We start from the raw sequence: 18,720 nt of genomic DNA, 5'->3' as shown, positions 1-18,720 counted from the left end.
TTCCACATTATGCAAGTGAAATTCTGTCTGCTACTGTCAGCACTGTAATTTTTGGAGCTGAAGGAGAAAATCTGGCTTTAGGTGTCGCTGTTTGCATTACTGTTCTACTGTGAAACCGTTTCTGCTGTATTACCAATATGCAACTGAGCCAAATTATCACTTAGAGAATGTTAGCTTATGTCTAACTTCTCCCATGCAAACATTAAAAATGGTTGTGAACCGCTCCTCTCGTTCACTCCCTGTGAGGCATCCCCGGCACATACACAGAGGCTTATTTAATAAGGACACCTTGAACGCGCCTCGGAGCCAAAGCAAATCATTTACTGTGAGGGTAGTGAGGCACTGGCACAAGCTGCCCAGAGAAGATGTGGATGCCCCATCCCTGGGAAGTGCTCAAAGTCAGGCTGCACGGCCCATTGAGCGACCTGGTCCAGTGAAAAGTGTTCTTGCTCACAGCAGAGTGTAGGAACTAGAGGATTTTAAGGTCCCTTCCAATCCTTGACATTCCATGGTTCTATGACTGTATGTCATTAAGTCAGGCACGCCGCACCAGGGCAGTCCCGGTGCCCCCTTCCCAGCACGGCTCCCGCTCCTTCACCCTCGCTCCCCGCTGGCGGCCCTACATCGTGTCCGCGGGGGAGCGCAGCTCTGGCCGGGAGCCGGGCACGGGCCGGCTGCGGGGCCACTCCAGAGGGTAGCGCAGGCACGGCTGCCGGGGCCGCTCCTGGGACGGCCCAGGGACCTCCCGCTCCCGGCACAGAGAAGGGCGGAACTCCCGCCCCACAGCCGGACGTGCCGTCCCCGCCCGCCCACGGCGCTGCCACCGGCGGGAAGGCCCGTGCCACCTGCCGGGCCGGAGGGGGACGGGCACACGGGGACGGAGAGGAGTGAACTGTAAACGTCAGCGGGGAAACCCTGCCCTGCGCCCGAGCCACCTGCACTTGTTTTAGCCCCTTTCCCACGTCTGCCGGGGACGGCGGGGAAGGCTTTGGCGCAGTGGCTGTTCCTGCCTCCCTCCCTTTCCCTCCGGAAGCAATGGTGCAGAGCTCTGACGGAGCAGGCGCTGCTAATGGATACCCAAACGGCGCTGCGGCCGCTGGCCAATGAGGGCGCGGTATTACCGCGGCCCGCCAATCGGAGGCGCCGCCCCGGCCCGGCAGCGGCGGGGCCGAAGGGTACCCGGAAGTGCCGCGGGCGGCGGTGCCGAGGAGCGCCGGAGCCGCCGCGCTCTGCCCGGCCCGGCCCGGCCCGGCCCGTGGGGAAACGGGGTAACCTGAAAGAGCAGAGCGGGAGCCATGGCCCGGATCCGTCCGGGCACCGGCCCGGGTCTGGCGGGAGGGCTCGCGGGGCAGAAACGGGCACCAGCACGAGCAGTGCCCTAAAAATTCACGTGTTGGGGGTTTCTACTTGTGAAGGAAGGAGTCTTATTTTACAGTTCCATTGAGAGTTACTATTAATTAAGCTGTGTTAATGAAGTTAGTAATTCAGTGATGCCTAGCTTGAAAAATAAAAGTGTAACGGTGAGGACTAAACTACCTCTGTACAAGTCAAGAATCCAGCTTTGCACCTTTTGCATTCTGAGGTGTGGTAGAGCTGGGTATTCTCTGCCGTGGAACGAATTTTTTCTTCCTGCCCTGCCCTGCCCTGCCCTGCAGTACTCTGTGTCCCTTTGTAGTCCGACTGACGAGTTAACAGTGAGTTAAGGGTGTGCTCTGTGGTTGTTCCAGGGCCGAGGCGATGCTGCTGCAGGAGCTGGTGTCTCAGGCCGCGGGGCTGCACCCGCACAGAGCCGCGGTTTGCTTTGATGCCTGCACTGGGAAACCTCCAGCGTTCTACACCTACAGCACCGTGGTGGAGCTGGCCGTGGAACTGACAGCCTTCCTTCAAAAGCACTGTGGCCGCCGAGGCAAATGTGAAATAGGCCTTTACTGCTATCCAGGAATAAACCTGCCGTCTTGGATCTTGGGGTAATGGTTTGAATGCTTGCAGTCTGTGTTGGTTTTTTAAGGGTCATCTCTGTTAAAGCGAATTTTACAGTTTGTTTATATTTTTAATAACAGCAAAAATGTAGGGATAGCATAGCAGTGCAGTCAAGGTGCTGGAGTCTTGCATCATTTAGGGAAAAAGATTGTCATATTGCCCTATGACAGTCTTTTGAAAAGCCATTGCTAAAATATGTCTGAATCTTAAGTCTTAAAGCTGTAAACTGTCTGGAGCTGCATCCCTTCATTAAAAGTAATTTAGCATGTTTATAGAAATACAAAAAAACTAATTACTAGTATCTTTGTTCTGCTTGTTTAAAACTGGAAGTGATCTGACAAAAACACCTATTGAGAAAAAGACTGTGCAGGTTTTTTTAATGTATTGTCTTGCTGTGGCAAAAAAAAAAAAAAAAAAAAAAAAAAAGCTCTGAATGCAAATTCCATGTTTTAAGCTAAATGAACATCCATTTAATGTTCCATTACAAATATTACGGAAAGAAGTAATGAGCAGAGTTACACTAAAGTGGTATTGATTAGCTAATGGGTAGGAAGTTGAAATGCTTTGATCTCAATGCTCTGGTTAATCTAGCAATTTTTAAAATTCTGCTTCTGCTGATGAATTCTAATGTTTGTATCCTTTATGTAGGTATCTTTTGTATTCATAGCATTTATGATGGAATAGGCAAGCACAGGATCACAAACATGTTTTTTTCAGCTGATGAATACAGCAGCAATTGTGCTTCCGGGGGGCATGGCCTGTGTCGGTATTTTCCTGTTGTTCACACCTCATGTAAAATACACAGTGGCACCAGAAGAGGTGCCACAGTGGAGTATAAGGATTTCAGTGGAGTGAGGCGTTTTCATCTAGCTTTAATCATTTCCCTTGCTGTAAAAGACCAAAAGGCAACACTGATTTTCATCCTACTTTGTTACCGACAAGATCTTTAAAAGTCACATTATGACTACGTTTTCTAGCTCAACTAGAAAAACATTTTCGACAACAATAAAAGTATAAAAGAAATTTTAGCAAAATCTAAGAGGATTTTCTTACTTTTTTGTTTTAATTGTTTAAAATGTTTGTGTTTTATTAGAATCCTTCAAGTTCCAGCTGCCTATTCACCTATTGATCCAGATGCACCACCAACTATATCCACTTACTTCATGAAGAAAAGCAATCTTCAGTATATTCTTGTTGAGAATGACAAAATAAATGTAAGTGTTCAAGCTTCTATAGGAAGCATTAAAGGACAGTTTAGACGTTCAGATATGCAGATTGCATTCTGTTTTAATAAGATTAGATAGAGTGCTTTTGTTTTTTCATGCCAAAAGGTAGTCTTTCTTATTCATAAAAGAACATCTTTAAAATCAGAAGTACAAAATGTTTCTCTCTTCTTCAAAATAATTGCCATCTTTCCTGTTACACTGTTGTTCAGGCACCCTTGTTGGGCACTGATACTGGAAGACTTTTCCAGACTTGTTTCTTTATATGTCAGTGCTAAGAACTGGAAATCTGCAGTAGTTAAAAAAGCTCCTGCATTTAATACTTGGGTTTCTCTTTGTCTAACTCATCCCAAATCTTATACCCTCACTCATTGCAAAAGGAATAGACAAGTTACAATTCAGATTCCTTGGCCTTCTGCAGCATTCTTTTGTATACTTCCCTTTCTTATTTTCATTTGCTCAGATAATTCTTTATTTAGCATTTATGAAGTCTCTGTTCACTTGTACTTAATTTATGGAAATACATGAGCTTATAACTCTCTGATATGTGCCCTCCAAGAGTAGAGGTATGAAAAATCACAGCTTGTTTGTATGAAATGCTGTTTTCTATTTCATTGCATGCGGTAGAACAGCAGTGCCTCCTGAGTTCCACTGTTTGAATTGTTCATTTTCTCTTGCAGAAATTCCAGATGTCCCATGCTGGCTGTATTTACCACAATTCCTCTGCCATAGAACATATTGGTTTAACTCTCTTCCAAATGAGCTCAAGCAACACTGATTTCAGTTCAGAAGTAGGCAACATGAAAAGTAAATGTGAACCTTTCACAACTGTGGATAACTCACAGCCAGGATTTACCATTTGCCCAGATCAAACCAAAGTAAAAACATCAGAAGCAGGATACATGGATGCTGGCCAGAAAGACACTTTAGCATATGTCTTGCATACATCAGGAACTACAGGGATCCCCAAAATAGTCAGAGTGCCTCATAAATGTATAGTGCCTAATATTCAGCATCTTAAGTAAGTGTGGTTTTCATTTTTCCTTTCAAATGCTTTTACAAATTTGATGCTTTTAAAGTTTTTTTTTAAATACCATCAGAGGAGAGTGCATAGGCATTTTGCTGACACAGCTTCACTTCTTCCTCCTTATCCACCTTTGTGGGGTTTTTGCTTTTATTTCCAAGTAGAATCGTATCATTTTGTTTCTCTATCAGTATTATACTTAAATGATGCTTTGCCTTCATTTTTGAGGGCTGGGCTGTGCTTCAGATAGTACACTGTTGCTCTAAGTTTGGTACCATCATCTGGCTTGTGGCGTAAAAGAAATAGACAACAAAATTAATCATTTGCTCATAATTATATTTACTGTGTTCTGTAGTTCTTAAGTCATAATTATTTTTTAGGCTACCCAGGTTTCTTTCCGTTTCATGTCATATTAAAACAATCTATTAAGGAAAATGCAATATTTTTTCTTTCTGGTCTTTCCTTTCTTCTTTACTTTTTCTTTCTTTATATTTATCCTTTTTGAATGAACATCTGTTAGTTGAAATATGCCTTTCAGGGAACTTTATTGGTGTGTAATATGGTGGGTATCTTCATAAAACACATCATTAGTGAAATCAGCAGTTACAGTCCAGGAGCTCTTGCTCAAATTACCTGTCTCCATAATTGGATCCCTTAAGATCTGAGCTTTGCTAATGCATTTATTTCATGCTTTTATTCTTTTAGTTGGGAAGGGTTTTTTGACTGTGTGCATCAGATTTGTAATTCCTAGCTTTCTTATTTTAGATCCATATTTGAGATCACACAGGATGATGTGCTATTCCTGGCTTCTCCTCTCACATTTGACCCATCTGTGGTTGAGTTGTTCATGGCTCTGACAAGTGGAGCCTCTATTCTTGTTGTACCAAACACCATTAAAATGATGCCCGTGGAGCTCTCAGCTGCTCTGTTTCACCAGCACCATGTGACAGTGTTGCAGGTAGGCAAAATCTAAGTGTCTCCAGTGGCTTGCTTCTCACTTTTGCTAATGTCTACTACTTTTTCATCAGCCTAGAATCTAATGTTAATAGGACAGGAATGTTCTTTCTCAAAGGCAATGTCTGTCTTTTTTGTTGTGGACTGTTAGCTGTCTAGAAAATTACCATTTGATCAAAACCTTAAACATTTAGTGATAGAAAACACTGGGCTAAAGATTATTTTAAAAAACTTTTACTTATTAAGAATTAAATGAATTATCTGTTAATTAAGCCTTTTGTTCTGAAGAATCTGGTAATAGAGTAAACTGTTACAGACACTTTAAGCACTTTTTAATGGGCTTGATCTTGGAGTCTTTCGTCATGGACAACTTTTAAGTTTTAATGTTGGTTTTTATGCTAACAGTACAACTAAACCAGTGCTATATAGAGAGCGGTAAAATGTTTCTCATTTTTACAATAATGAGAACAAGGTAATTACTGATTTCAGAGCAATACTTATTGTTTTCATGTTGCCTGCTTATATGAGTCTTCATGTGTCTCTTATGTCTTAAAATAGGTTATCTCCTATATGATTTCAATTTTAATAGTTCAAAGGTTTGCAGACTTTCTCCAGGCTAAACACCCTTAGTTCCTTCAGCTGCACCTTGTGGGATTTGTGTTCCAGACTCTTTTTTTTTTTTTTTTTTTGTAAAAATGGTGACAGCTGAGATTGTAGGGTGTAAATTTAAGATTAGTGAGTAGCTGGCTGAGGATTCCACAACAGAAAAAAATCCGTTAGTTACAAATCTTTTGTAACTATTCTCTGCTCTTATCTTTGTTAGGATTGCTATAAATGGTGTAGATTATACTATGATATACAAGTTTCATTATCAGTTTTCCTCAGTTGCTTTTATAAAAAGAACAATCTGAGATATTGATCTCTATGAGCAAGATTTTTTAAGTGTCTTTTGAGACGTTTAAAGATATATTTGTTAAGCGTGTTAAGCAGTAATAGAGAAAGGCAGAATTCATGGATGAAGATTTTTGAAAAATCTTTCTAAGAAAAGTTTGATTTGGTTTGTTTGGTTTTTTTGATCACTGTTCTAATCAGTGAAGGAAGGGCTTCTCAGCTGAATAATTGACAAAAATGTTCTCCTTACAGTTTAATTGATGGATGAGTAATTTTAAGATGTTTCTTAAAGAATAGAAAGACATTACTTCTCTGCCTTGAATTTTTGGAGCAGACTTGAGAAATCCAAAAATAATTATGAGGGAGGGAAGAGTATAAATTTTTCCCTTTTTTTGTTTTGTTGCTGTAATTTCATTAAAGTTAAAATTATCAGTTGCAAAAATATGGTCTTCATCTATTACTAGAAAAAAAGAACCTGGTAAGAAATAATCCAAATAATTTTCCTGTTCTTTTACTAGAAAAGTAGGCAAGAATGAGAGTGAAATGTGCCTGGTAAAATGATTTATTGTTTTTTTCCTTTCAGTGAAAGGGCTCTACATCGCCAATTGTTTTATAGAAATTGTTGTTTAAGGAAACTGGTTTGGGGGATTTGGGTTTTATATCTTTTCCCTCTATTTATTTTAGTGAAAGCTTTGCGAAAAACTAATTCTTGTAAACTGTTCTATTTACATAAATCAAGGACAACCTAGAATCTGACATCCTAGGAATTTTTAGTGTTATGTAAGGTCTTTAAATGTTCTATATGCAGATTAGTCAGATGTATGAGTTATATTTTTGCTGAAACATTCGGGAAATAAGAGAAAAAACGGTTCAAACAGTAACCTGAAGAGAATACTGTGTTACTTTCTATTTCCAAGTAATAAATGTAAAACTAATGTGTATACGCTTGAGGTAGTAGCTGAGACACAAAAGGGAGCCCATAACACAGCTGGGTAAAGAAGAAGCTTGGCAGAGGAGCATAGACTGATGCTGATAGTACTCCTTAAAGGCCTTATACGAAACAAAGACACCATTGTGATGATTGATACATAGATGTTTTAAAGTGCATCCATAATACAGCTGTGCAGATAGGATAAAGCAGGAAGAGCGGTACGCATACACTGATAAAATGTAACAGGTCTTTTTTTTTTTTTTTTTTTTTTTTTTTTTTTTTTTTAATATGCATCATACAGGCAACACCAACACTTCTCAGGAGGTTTGGAGCTCACATTATTAAATCAAGAGTGTTGTCTGCAAATACTTCACTTCGTGTCTTAGCCCTTGGTGGTGAACCATTTCCTGTACTGAGTCTCTTGAAAAGTTGGAAGCACAAGGAGAACAAAACAAGTATTTTTAATCTCTATGGTATTACTGAAGTGTCAAGCTGGGCCACTTGCTACAAGATTCCTGAGGAGGTTTTTAGTGCTGATTTTAGGTAGGAAAATTCACTGTTCTCAATGGCTTGGCCAATCATGTGAATGATGAAAATCACAGAAATAGAACCTCAGTCCCTTGTTACCAGGACTACTGAATCCTCATGAGTGTTTATACTGGTAGAAGTTGCATTTGGGTTTTATCTGGAAACAGACTAATCTGCTATCTCACTGCCCCCCCCCCCCCCCCCCTATTTTAGTAGTGTGGATGACAGAAATCAGTCCAAAGTGGCTCACCCAAGGTTTCACAGTAATTTTACTTAAACTTCAAGAAGTACTTTCTTTTTTATCATTCTGTCATATTTCACTCAGTTTCTGACCTGTTTGGTTGTTTGGCATTTTTTCTTCGCATTTTTTTATAGAGTCATGAAAGGTACTTCCTGTTATCTCACTGTTTCATTTTCTCTCTGAAATGTGTGATTATTCCGTGGCATAATAATTATACAGGCAGTTTGAGTTAGATGTGTCCTTCAAAATGGGATGGTTTGCACAAATGATGTTATATATTAACCTGGTGCTTAAACCCTTGAAGACTAAAGATGGTGGATTGTCATGAAGTGTTATTAAGATCTCATGTAAAACTAATTTTCTCTGAGTTCAAACATAAAATGTAATACTTCAAAATAGAAATTGAACTAGAACCCATGCCAAAGCTATTTAAAGTTGCTTTAAGTTTTAAGGTTTACTTAAATGAGGTCCTGCAACTGCTTGAAGAGGCTGGAGAATGATGGGAAAGGAAGGAGTTGGTCTTTAGTTCAAGAGAAGTCTATAATAGATACATGACATTGAAATGACAGTTTCTTATATTTCAGTCTTTTTTGAACTGAACATTTTCTAAATCCTTTTCTGAACTTTTCTTAACTGTACTTATTAAAATAGTGTAAAAGCTCAAATTTGGGAAAAATGAGTTAGAAAGCAGTTACACATGCTTAAATTGGTTGGCTGGATGTTTCAATCTGGGAGATTTAAAAGTTAACTGAAATGCTTGGGGTTGTCTCAGAGGGGTCTATTCAGGCCTTATTTTCTATAATTTTGTGGGGTTTCCTGGTATATATTAGTGACACCCATGCACACTGATGAGGTTTTTAATTTTTAATAAGTTGATAGGTTTTTAAAGAAGAAGCATTTGTAGAAGCATCTACCTTTCCTCTAGTGCCAGTCCTTTAAAAAACTACATGATACCTGGTTTCTGGGACAGTTGTTTTGTGTCCAGAAGAAAAAGACTTCTATACTGTTTCTCTCTAATATATTTAGAACAGATTTTCCTATACCTTTGGGATCACCACTCCTTGGAACAAAAGTTGAGGTCAGAGATGCCAATGGATCTGCAGTTCTCGAAGGCGAGGGACAAATATTTATAGGTTATTTTATGTTTCTAATTCTTCTAAGATACTCGTTTTAATTGGTTGAGTTTTAATAATATATTGATTATTTTACTTGATATTTTCCTGTGATGCACAGATTAATATAGCATTTTAAATTCTGATTGGGCTGGGAATCTTCTGATAGTATTTTAGATTGTTGGAATGATGAACGGGAAATTACCATCATTTTATCTGCAGACTATACCTTCATTATATTGATTTCTTTTTCCCTTCTTGTATTTTTACATTGACAGCTGAAGTAATTTCTGTGAATTAACTGAATTTCTGTGAATAACTGAATTAACTGCATAGCCAAAACTGTACCTTGCAGAAGTTTAGACATTGATAATAATATTTCAATATTTCTTATAATGCACTGTAAAGTTTAAGAGAATTTGATAAAACACCCTTTATAATTTTCATTTACAGTTAGCTATTTAATATAGATGACTGCAATCTTTTTCGTGTAGGTGGTGAAGAACGAATCTGCTTTCTTGATGATGAAGTAACTGTGCCACTGGGTACGATGAGAGAAACGGGGGATTTTGTAAGAGTGAAGAATGCAGAGTTGTTCTTCTTGGGTCGGAAAGACAATCAGATTAAACGCCATAGCAAACGTTTTAATATTGAATATCTGCAGCAGGTAAGTGCTCACATCCACAGAGTAGAGTATGCCACAATAAAAAGGCAGATATAAGGAACACATTGTTATCATCAGAAATGGGTATTTTATTTGCTTGTTTTCAGATGACTTTTAGGAGTCAAAGGAATTTGGAGGGTGTATTATAAAAAATCTAGTCACATAATTTAGGGAGGAGTTTCTTCCGAGTTCTTGGGAATCTGTTTTATTGTTTGGTTTCTTCCAGGAGAATTGAGAACTGTATGAACATCTGAAAAGTACTGAGTATAGTGATTGTTCTACAAGATTGAATGTCAGACTCCTGGATTATATCTCATTCATGGCATTTTGGCAAATACTACAAATACCTATGAGTTTGTTTTTATGTGAAGTACAAGCTTCAGCTACAAAAAGAAGATATCTCATAGGATGTTATGTGGGATTATAACACAGTTTTTAAGGGTGTGCACGTTTTTCATTGTTTTTTGCTTCTTTTACTCTATAGATGAAAGGCATTTCAAAGCAAGATTAATGTTTTTTAATTACAGGTTGCTGAAGATCTTTGCCAGGTGGAAGCTTGTGCAGTTACCTGGTATCAACAGGAAAAACTTATCCTGTTTGTTTTACCCAGAGATGATTTTGAAGAGAGAGAATCACTTAAAGAACTCCAGAACCATCTACCAGCTTATGGAGTCCCTGATGAGATTGTAGTGATTAAAGCTTTGCCTTTAACATCACATGGTAAATGAAGCCATTCAGAACCCTTGCCACTTGTTTTAATGGTATCCACTGCTTTTTTACTTATTTTTTATTGACCAAAATCCAGCATCTGATTCATGCTCTTAGAATATGTACATTAGATGAGTAATGCCTAGTGAGAAATAATGGCCATATATTATTATGTTCTCAGAGAGTCAAAGAGTAGTGGAAAATTCAATTTAGTTTTAGCACTGCACATTTCTTACCTCAGCTGCTCCCGAGCCCTCACTTCTGCTGAGGAAAACCAGGCCTTGAAGGTGGGATTATGTGGGAGGGGTAAATTTTCAAAAAACCCTACTGTATTTTGTGTAGTCGATCAACTGTGTAAAAAAGTGCAGATGCAATAGAGTACGAATAAGGAAATGCATACAAGAATATAGTGACTACTTGGGCAGAGCAAGTTTTGAAAGTGCTAATACTAAAAGAGCAATGAAAAAAAATCCTCCTTTATTTTCTACAAAGGCAAAGTTGATATATCTGAACTGAACAAGATTTACCAGAACCATCTAAACTCCAGAAGGCGTGACAGTAAGCTGAATGACAAAGAGGAATTGTGGGAAAGATTGCAGTATTTATGGAAGGTAGTATTTTGAGCTGCCTTTTTATCTTTGCAAGTGGATCATTATACATATGTCAGGAATTAAACAGTTTTAAGAAGTATGACTAATGCAACCAGAACATTCTAGCTGCCTATAGATTTAAGCAGTACAGCTCTTTCCTGTTCAGCTAATACTTAAATATAGCTGCTCTGCAGTGGCCAAGAGGGAGTAATTTATATTTCTCTATCAGATAAAACTGCAGGCTATGAGGTATAAGCTATTAGCATAGAAACAATGTAATCTGTCAGTAGTTTTTTGAATGCCGCTTCACATGCCAAAAGAAGGAATCACTAAAGAAAACAAGGAACTGGGACATGGAAACTTCATTAAAAAAATAACTATTAGTAGAGTTTCTTATTTCTCAAGATAATTATAAATTGAAGAGTCCTTTTTTAAATAGATGGCACAGTTGCACAACTGTCTCTCAGACTACCTGCTTGGATTGTTTCTAAATTCCTGTCCTGAAGACTTATTTTTCAAGGTACTGAAATACGATACCAAACAGTATTGCTTTGTTTTTCAAAGGTGGACTTACAAGTTTCACCTGAAAGTGGGATTAACTGTGGCCTAGGACTTGAACAAGTAAATGTAGTATATTTATTTGTCTGTGCCAATCCTTTTCACATTGATGGCTATGAAGTGATAGCCCAGGGGATTGGATGTGCCCTGGACCTATTATGGACAACAGAAGGTGGCTTCCAAAACCAAAGGGTTTGGATTGACACCCAGACTTAATAACAATGGAGTGCAGTGAGATACAATGTGGTTATTGCTGTTTGTTGCAGTAACAATGCCAAATGCAATATCTTTCATGAACTGCATGAACTGAAGGGCTTATAACTTCAAAAGTAGACAGGTAAGTAGGTTATTAAATAATTCAGAAGTAAAAAGGAACAGTTTATATAAGCTTTATTATTAATATTAAACACCTGAACTGATTTTATCAAAAGGCATCTGTTTTATCGGCAAAGTTGTCATTGATAAATGGTATTGAACATGGCCAATCAATATATACTGCAATTCCCTTGAATTCCTTAGACTGCAGAATTGGATTTGAGCAAGACATTTTGTAGTACAGAATTAGTATCCCTCTATTTCCTTGTTCTCCCCCAGTTCTTGTTCTATTAGTCTCTCTTTTGGCACTAACATTTTCCAATTATTTTTTGAGTAGTGAATTTTCTCAGTTGTTGACATTTAGCACAACTTCTAGGTGTTTCAGGTGGATTCTACCCCACCTGAGGTTTTATGTGTGTGACATGGTATAACACCTATGGACTGGCACCTCTCTCCTTCTTTTTTTCTCTAGTCTGTCCTCAGTCTTCCATGTGATTCCACTGGAATACCCAAAGAGGCAGTATTTCTGTATAGTGGTGGAGACTCCCTAAAGGCACTACGATTTTATGAAGAAATTGAGATGTTAGTAGGCAAAGCTGTGCCTGGACTCCTTGAAGTTATTCTCAGCCACTCAATTGAAGAGGTTTACAGACATATTCTTAAAATACTGTTTCCAGATGAAGAGCAATTAATGAATCCTGACAATGTTGTGAAAAGAAAATTAAGAGGGAACAGTGGAGAGGAATTCCGTGGAAAATATATTAAATTGACATCTGAAAGAGATCTTGAGATTGCTTCAGGATTGATTCCATTTATTGCACTGAACAGAGGAAATCATTTTTTCCCTATGAATTTCACCAAGTCTTCTATACAGCCCAAAAATACAGTACGGGTAGGAGTGGAACCGCTACAGCAGCCATCCTTTCTGCATTCCAAGACTCCAGGTGTAATGAAAAGCCATGTGCAAGGGTCTGAACTGGAAAACAGAATTTTAACTGTTGAAAACAAGGCACATAAAAATGACTATTCCTCTGTTCAGCAAACCCATGCAGAATGTAGTCATTCTTCAGTGGCTGAGTTGGCACTGTTTGTGAGGTGGAAGTCAAACACAAGAAAATGTGTTGATGCATCACCACTGGTTATAATACCAGCTAAAGAAGAAGTATCTGCATCTGTATATATTGGCTCTCACTCCCACGCAATGCAGGCAATTGATCTAGATTTGGGAGAAATAAAATGGGAGAAGACCCTTGGAGATCGTATTGAGTCTTCTGCCTGTGTATCCAAGTGTGGAAATTTCATTGTTGTTGGTAAGTCTTTTGTTTCAGTCTTCATTTTAAATTCTTTTTTTCTGCTAAATACAAGGTGAATGACGGAGAATCATATTTCTTATCTCTGGTTGTCCTCCATCCATCAACTTCCATATCTACCTCAGAACTAATTTATTGTAAAATAGAAACAGAAAGAAGTAATTTAGGTTTCATGTTAACTAGTGATGGAGCTTTTCTAACATAAACACTTGTGGTTTATTATATCTCAGTTTATTAATAAGGAATTATCAATGACTACAGTTAGTTTTTCAGTGGTAGATTAGGGTGTGGCATATAAACATGGTTTTGAATTTTTTTAAAGTATGGAAAGGTAATGCAGTCTTAAAATGTCTTTTTAAGTTGATAGAGTTAGAAATTAGTACATGGTACCTCACACTGTTTTTCACAGAGTTTAATTATCTCATTTGATTCTTCTATTCAGAAATGTAAAAATATGTTTGGGTATTTTTTTTGTTTTGTCATATCTATGTTGAGTGGAGTTGCCATTATATATCTTAGTGTCATCTTTTTAGCTAGTACATCTACATCACTTGTTAGCACAGATGTCCAAGTGGTGAGGTTGTTTAATGCAAATCTAAAGTTGCCATCTTTGGTTTGTGCTTTGGTTGCTGTTCACTCTTGATAATAAAATTGAATATTTCATTAACATGAAATTCTATGATGACAGTTTGGTTTTCATTAGAAAACTTACAAACTTTATTCTTTTAACACCTTTGTTTTCAGAAACAAAACCTAGACAAAGGGGTAATTAGAAAAATTTGTATTCTCCATTTTCAGCAACTCACTGTTTTCTAATATTGTTACTGAAAAAAAATGATGGAAAGGTAGTGAAATAAGTATATTCTAAATGTAACTTAGAAAAAACCACACAGAACAATCATCTTTGACAGTATCAGCAAAACCTTTGAGCTAAAAACATAGGAGGACCTTTCAAACATATTTTGAAACTCTACCTTACAAATAATCTTATTTCTTTCCAGCAGTGATGCAACTAGCAGCATAAGTCACACCATAAATGCAAATAATCATTATTTTTTTTTCCCCCATGATGTTTTGTTCCACACAGGTTGTTATGATGGCTTAGTGTATGTGCTTCAAAGCAGTAATGGAGAAATACACTGGACTTTTGCCACGGAAGACACTGTGAAAAGCTCTGCAGTTGTAGACCTTTCCAGTGGACTGGTCTACATTGGATCACACGACCAACATGTGTATGCCTTGGATATTTATGTAAGAACACTGACTAACTTTTACATGTAGAACAATAAATATCCAATTTAGACTCTATAGTGCACCGGAGGAAGTTCCAACTGGTGTTAGTATTTTTAGGAGTCCACAGTCACACTTCTGATAGTTAGGCCTGCTGTAAGTGGGGCTAGGATTATGTGACAGGAAACCGTTTCAGTGGCGTTCTCAATTGTGGTTCTTGTGTTATTAGTCCTGGTTGAAACCAAATCTTAGGTTTCTTAGTTACTAAATTCTCCATGGATGTTTCAGAATGGAGTGCCTAGCTAGAAATAGAACTGTGATTTTCTGGTGGGGAAAGAATCTCACATTCTAAATGAGAAGATGGAGGGAGATGGAAAATGAAAGGGACAGATACTGCCTTTTTGTTAGCTGAATTTATTTTATTTACTGGAAGAAAAAGCCAATGGCACGTGTTGCTGTCATATCATGTAGATTGTCTTCACTTCTTAACTAGTATTTGCTGAGTAAACACAGTACTTGATAATGTTTGACATTCAAAGGTCTTTGTGAAGATGATGAGCTCTAATTCCAATTGAAAAATTGTTTATGATTCTTTTTTCTTGTACTCAGAAAAAGGTGTGTATATGGAAGTTACATTGTGAAGGTGGAGCTGTGTTTTCATCTCCTTGTCTAAGTTCCTTTCCACATCATCTCTATGTTGCTACACTAGGAGGCCTGTTATTGGCTGTTAACCCGGTATGTACCTTTGCTTATATGTCTTTCATCCTGGTCTCAAGTTTAAATGAAACCAGATGTATTTATGAATGTAAGATTGCTATTCTAATGAAAGGGAAGATGATCATATGTTACCATGAAATATTTTTCACTTGGGGGCATTATAATGATATACAAGGTTACCATAATACTTCTCATACTTCAGAAATCTATCTGCTGATAAGGAGAACTGAAGTGACTTGCTTGAATTCACATCCTGACCATACGCCAAAGTTGCAGTCAGTTTCTTGTCATTCCCACATCAGTAAAACCAGTGAATGAGAGCAAGTCTATAGATTTATTTCCTGCCCTCTCCTCCTTTGGCAGTAGGATTGGAAAAAAAAATATACAGAAATCAGATGAGAATGTAGAAAGAAGTCCCTTCATTCCTCTTACTGTTTCCCTCCCCATATTTAAGAGCTGTCCTTTTAATCTCAGTGTGCAGTTCTGTTCTTTCCACTGGGGAAATGGCATTGATAGATGTGGAGCAATTTCATGGTTTTCTGAGGCATTGTTGGCTTACAGATGGTCCTGCTTGATAAAAGGAACAGGGACTCGAAGCAGTTGTTTATGTTTTTGTACTCACACAACAGAGAGCATCAATCCTAATCACCTTTACCTTCCACCCACTACAACTGTCCTCAGTAATAACCAGTCTACCATTAGAAAACCAGTGCATGGTTTTGCAGCATGAGTGGGCTGTGCTTAAGAAAAGTTATTATTTTATTCTGTAATCCACAGTAACAGGTAGTTGAGAAAGCCACCTAGAAGTGAGTGTGTGCCTTCCTATTTTTATGAATAATCCAAAATCCTGGGGAATGTGCAGGATACACTAGGAATGCATTGTGACATGCATAGACAGTGAATTGCAACATGTCCTGGAGTATTAATATGACTTAATTCCAAGGTATCTCTGCTTCATTGGCCCTTGTCACATACTGAGCAGCTGGGAATAAAATAAAAAACTGAATCTGGCATTTATTAGAACTATTGCTAATACACTTTTAATTATCATTATTACTTTGCCTAGAGTAAGGAAGAAAATTAGTTTTTGATTAAATTTTTGTTTTGGGGCAGGGGTTTTGTTGTTGTTTTGGTTTGCAGGTTTGGCTTTTTCTTCCACACTACATAAAGGCTGGGTCGGGCAGTAATGGAAGGGTTGTTTTGTGCTGGGGGAAAGGTTGTTTCTTATAGTTGTGTTAAACATCAGATATTCCATGCTGCCATTTGTAGGTAACAGGGAGTAAAATTTGGAAAAGCCAGCTTGGAAAACCGCTCTTCTCCTCTCCTCACTGCAATGAGAACTACGTCTATGTTGGGTGTGTGGATGGAAACTTATATTGTTACACTCATTCTGGAGAAAAGGTAAAAGTGTTTTGGGGTTTTTTATGTTCATCACAAATCCCTGAATATGATACTGTATTAAGACTGTTTTCTGAGGCTTAATGATTGGCATATACCTTCCTGTGAACCAAATAGAAGTGCCTTCTGTTACAGAGGAGAAAGTAGAAAAACTGTTTGCCTAAGATAGTCCATGCAGTTCATGGCAAAATCACAAACTCAAGTTGCGTGATGCAATAGGAGAATTTCTAGTTCAGACCTTATGCACAAAGTAAATTGTCAAATGTAGTTCCAGCAAATGAAATTATTTCATTTGGAGCTTTTCAAGTATATTTAAGTTATCTCTTCTGTAAGATGGTGGTTATTCAGAAGTAAAGGTTTCTTAGAATTTTTATGCATTTATCAAAAAACTGCTAAATCATAATTTAGTGTCAGTAAAATATGTGTCAGCCTTCACATTAAATTAAATGAGAGTATTATTTAGTTCCTCAGAGATAAATGTAGTTTGTATCTGGTGTTAAAACAATTGACACCATTCATTTGTTGGCCTGAGTTGCAGTATACGTGGCAATTCCTAAGCCTTTTCTGATTATAAAACATGTGTTAAGTCTATCCGTGCACTGCTCTCTGCTTGCAGCAGTGTTGCTGAACTCTCTTGAGGAGGGATCTACACATTGTTAGCATAGCCAGAGGAAATCTGTATTACAAAAGGAATATCTGCCTTTCTGGCAAAGAATGGCATATTAACAGGATTCCTGATGTTCATTACTAATTGTACAACAGCCCAAGAATATTCTTTTCCGAAATTAGTCGGAATTACCTGGGCCTCACCAAAGGTAGTAACTCTTCCCTCTTCCACATCTATTTTATGAGACATTTATTGCTTACTCTCTGTGTAAAACCTAATTTATATTTTGACAAGGATTTGCCAGTCCTCACTGAAATCTAGTATACTTTTGAAATGAAATGCTCTTTTATCAAGAATGAGTCTATTAAAAAACTACAATTGCTGTAAAACTGATAATGTAAAAAACCTTTGATAATGGATGCTTCTGTTCTTTCTGTAGGTTTGGCAGTTCTCCACTAATGGGCCAGTGTTTTCATCTCCATGCCTCTCAAGTTTAACTAAGCAAGAAATATTTTTTGGCTCTCATGACTGCTTTATCTACTGCTGTAACATGGAGGGTAATTTACTGTGGAAATTTGAAGCCACTTCAAGTGTATATGGAACACCATTCGTTTTCCAAAGCGATGACTTAAATAACAAAATTCTCTTGGCAGCAGTATCTACAGATGGCAAAGTGTGGATCCTGAATGCCAAGAGCGGAACAGCAGAAGGAGTAGATAAGCTTCCAGGCGAGGTTTTCTCCTCACCCGTAGTATGGGGAACAAAGCTTGTTGTTGGCTGTAGAAATGATTATGTTTATTGTCTAGATCTGTACATAGCAGGAAAAAACAGCAGCTAAAATGTTGGGCTGCTTCATTTTTATTGTTTACATTTGTAAACTAGGAGCTCACAGGTGCTCCCTACCCCACTGCCTATTTTGCTGCAGGCAAGAGCTGCTCCTTGCAGGCTTACCAGGTAGGATTTTGCATCAGGCAGTGTCCAGTGATGGAGGGAGGATAGCTGCTCAGCACCTTGCCAGAGAGGGGACAAAGTGTGTAATGTGCCATATTCCACAGCTTGGATAGCAGCCTTGCCTCCAAGGGAGGAGTGTATTGCTTTCTCCAAGTCCATCCTCGCTGTTCCTTGCACCAGACTTTGGTGTTTGTCTGTCTGTCAAGATTTCTGTGCCAGGCAAGCTTACCCAAGTCCTTTTTTGAATTTAACTTGATTTCTGGAGACATAGCCTGAATTTCGTATCCCTGAAAGAAGCAACCTGTTTACTACAGTTTGTACAAACAGAGCAGTTCATCTTTTGTGGACCTAGGCCTGGCATGGCTTCATTAATCTAGTTTATACCTTAGGCTCCATTGAAGTCAGTAGGAGTTGCCTGTTGTATTCTAAAGTGGAAATAACACTATAGATATTTATTAAATTTCAGTGACAGGAATGGTATGAGTTCTAAGATGAAGTGTGCACTGCTGAAATCAACCACTGTCAAATAATTTTTTAAGATATTTGAATGAATGCTGTTTACATTGTCTTCACAAAAACTATTAATAAAAGGTTATGTAAATTGGGTTTTGTGTTCTTTAACATCTTAGAAATAAGTACCAGGGGTCTTGGTAATGCAAATCAAGTACTTGCAGTGGCAAAAGTGCTCTGCACTTTTGCATTTCCTAAGAGTGTTCTAAAAGAAGTGTAGTAGAAACTCTTACCTTACTTTCTCTCATGAGCCATGTACTTTGAAACCTGTGTGGTGT

At 38.2% G+C, this 18,720-nt stretch overlaps 1 protein-coding gene across 1 annotated transcript; it reads left to right on the top strand.

Moving 5' to 3' along the window:
* The first annotated feature begins 1,364 nt into the window (after positions 1–1,364).
* Positions 1,365–18,533, top strand: AASDH (aminoadipate-semialdehyde dehydrogenase). Its single transcript, XM_083861659.1, has 14 exons — positions 1,365–1,967; positions 3,074–3,194; positions 3,884–4,224; positions 4,993–5,185; positions 7,305–7,546; positions 8,799–8,905; positions 9,379–9,551; positions 10,076–10,268; positions 10,749–10,867; positions 12,192–13,029; positions 14,117–14,280; positions 14,869–14,994; positions 16,246–16,377; positions 17,421–18,533. Exons 1-14 carry the CDS (start codon positions 1,738–1,740, stop codon positions 17,817–17,819), a joined length of 3,378 nt encoding a protein of 1,125 aa, XP_083717785.1. The 5' UTR covers positions 1,365–1,737; the 3' UTR covers positions 17,820–18,533.
* Positions 18,534–18,720: the final 187 nt, after the last annotated feature.

This window comes from Zosterops lateralis, assembly GCF_965231275.1.
Source record: "Zosterops lateralis genome assembly, chromosome: 5".
Classification (NCBI taxonomy): Eukaryota; Metazoa; Chordata; class Aves; order Passeriformes; family Zosteropidae; genus Zosterops; species Zosterops lateralis.
This window is presented reverse-complemented; position numbering and strand designations above follow the sequence as displayed.

Coding starts and splice junctions, on each gene's coding strand:
- AASDH (XM_083861659.1), top strand. CDS start 1,738: ATGCTGCTGCAGGAGCTGGTGTCTCAGGCCGCGGGGCTGCACCCGCAC. Junction 10,868..12,191: donor GATTGCAGTATTTATGGAAG/GTAGTATTTTGA, acceptor TTTTTTCTCTAG/TCTGTCCTCAGTCTTCCATG. Junction 16,378..17,420: donor ACACTCATTCTGGAGAAAAG/GTAAAAGTGTTT, acceptor TTCTTTCTGTAG/GTTTGGCAGTTCTCCACTAA.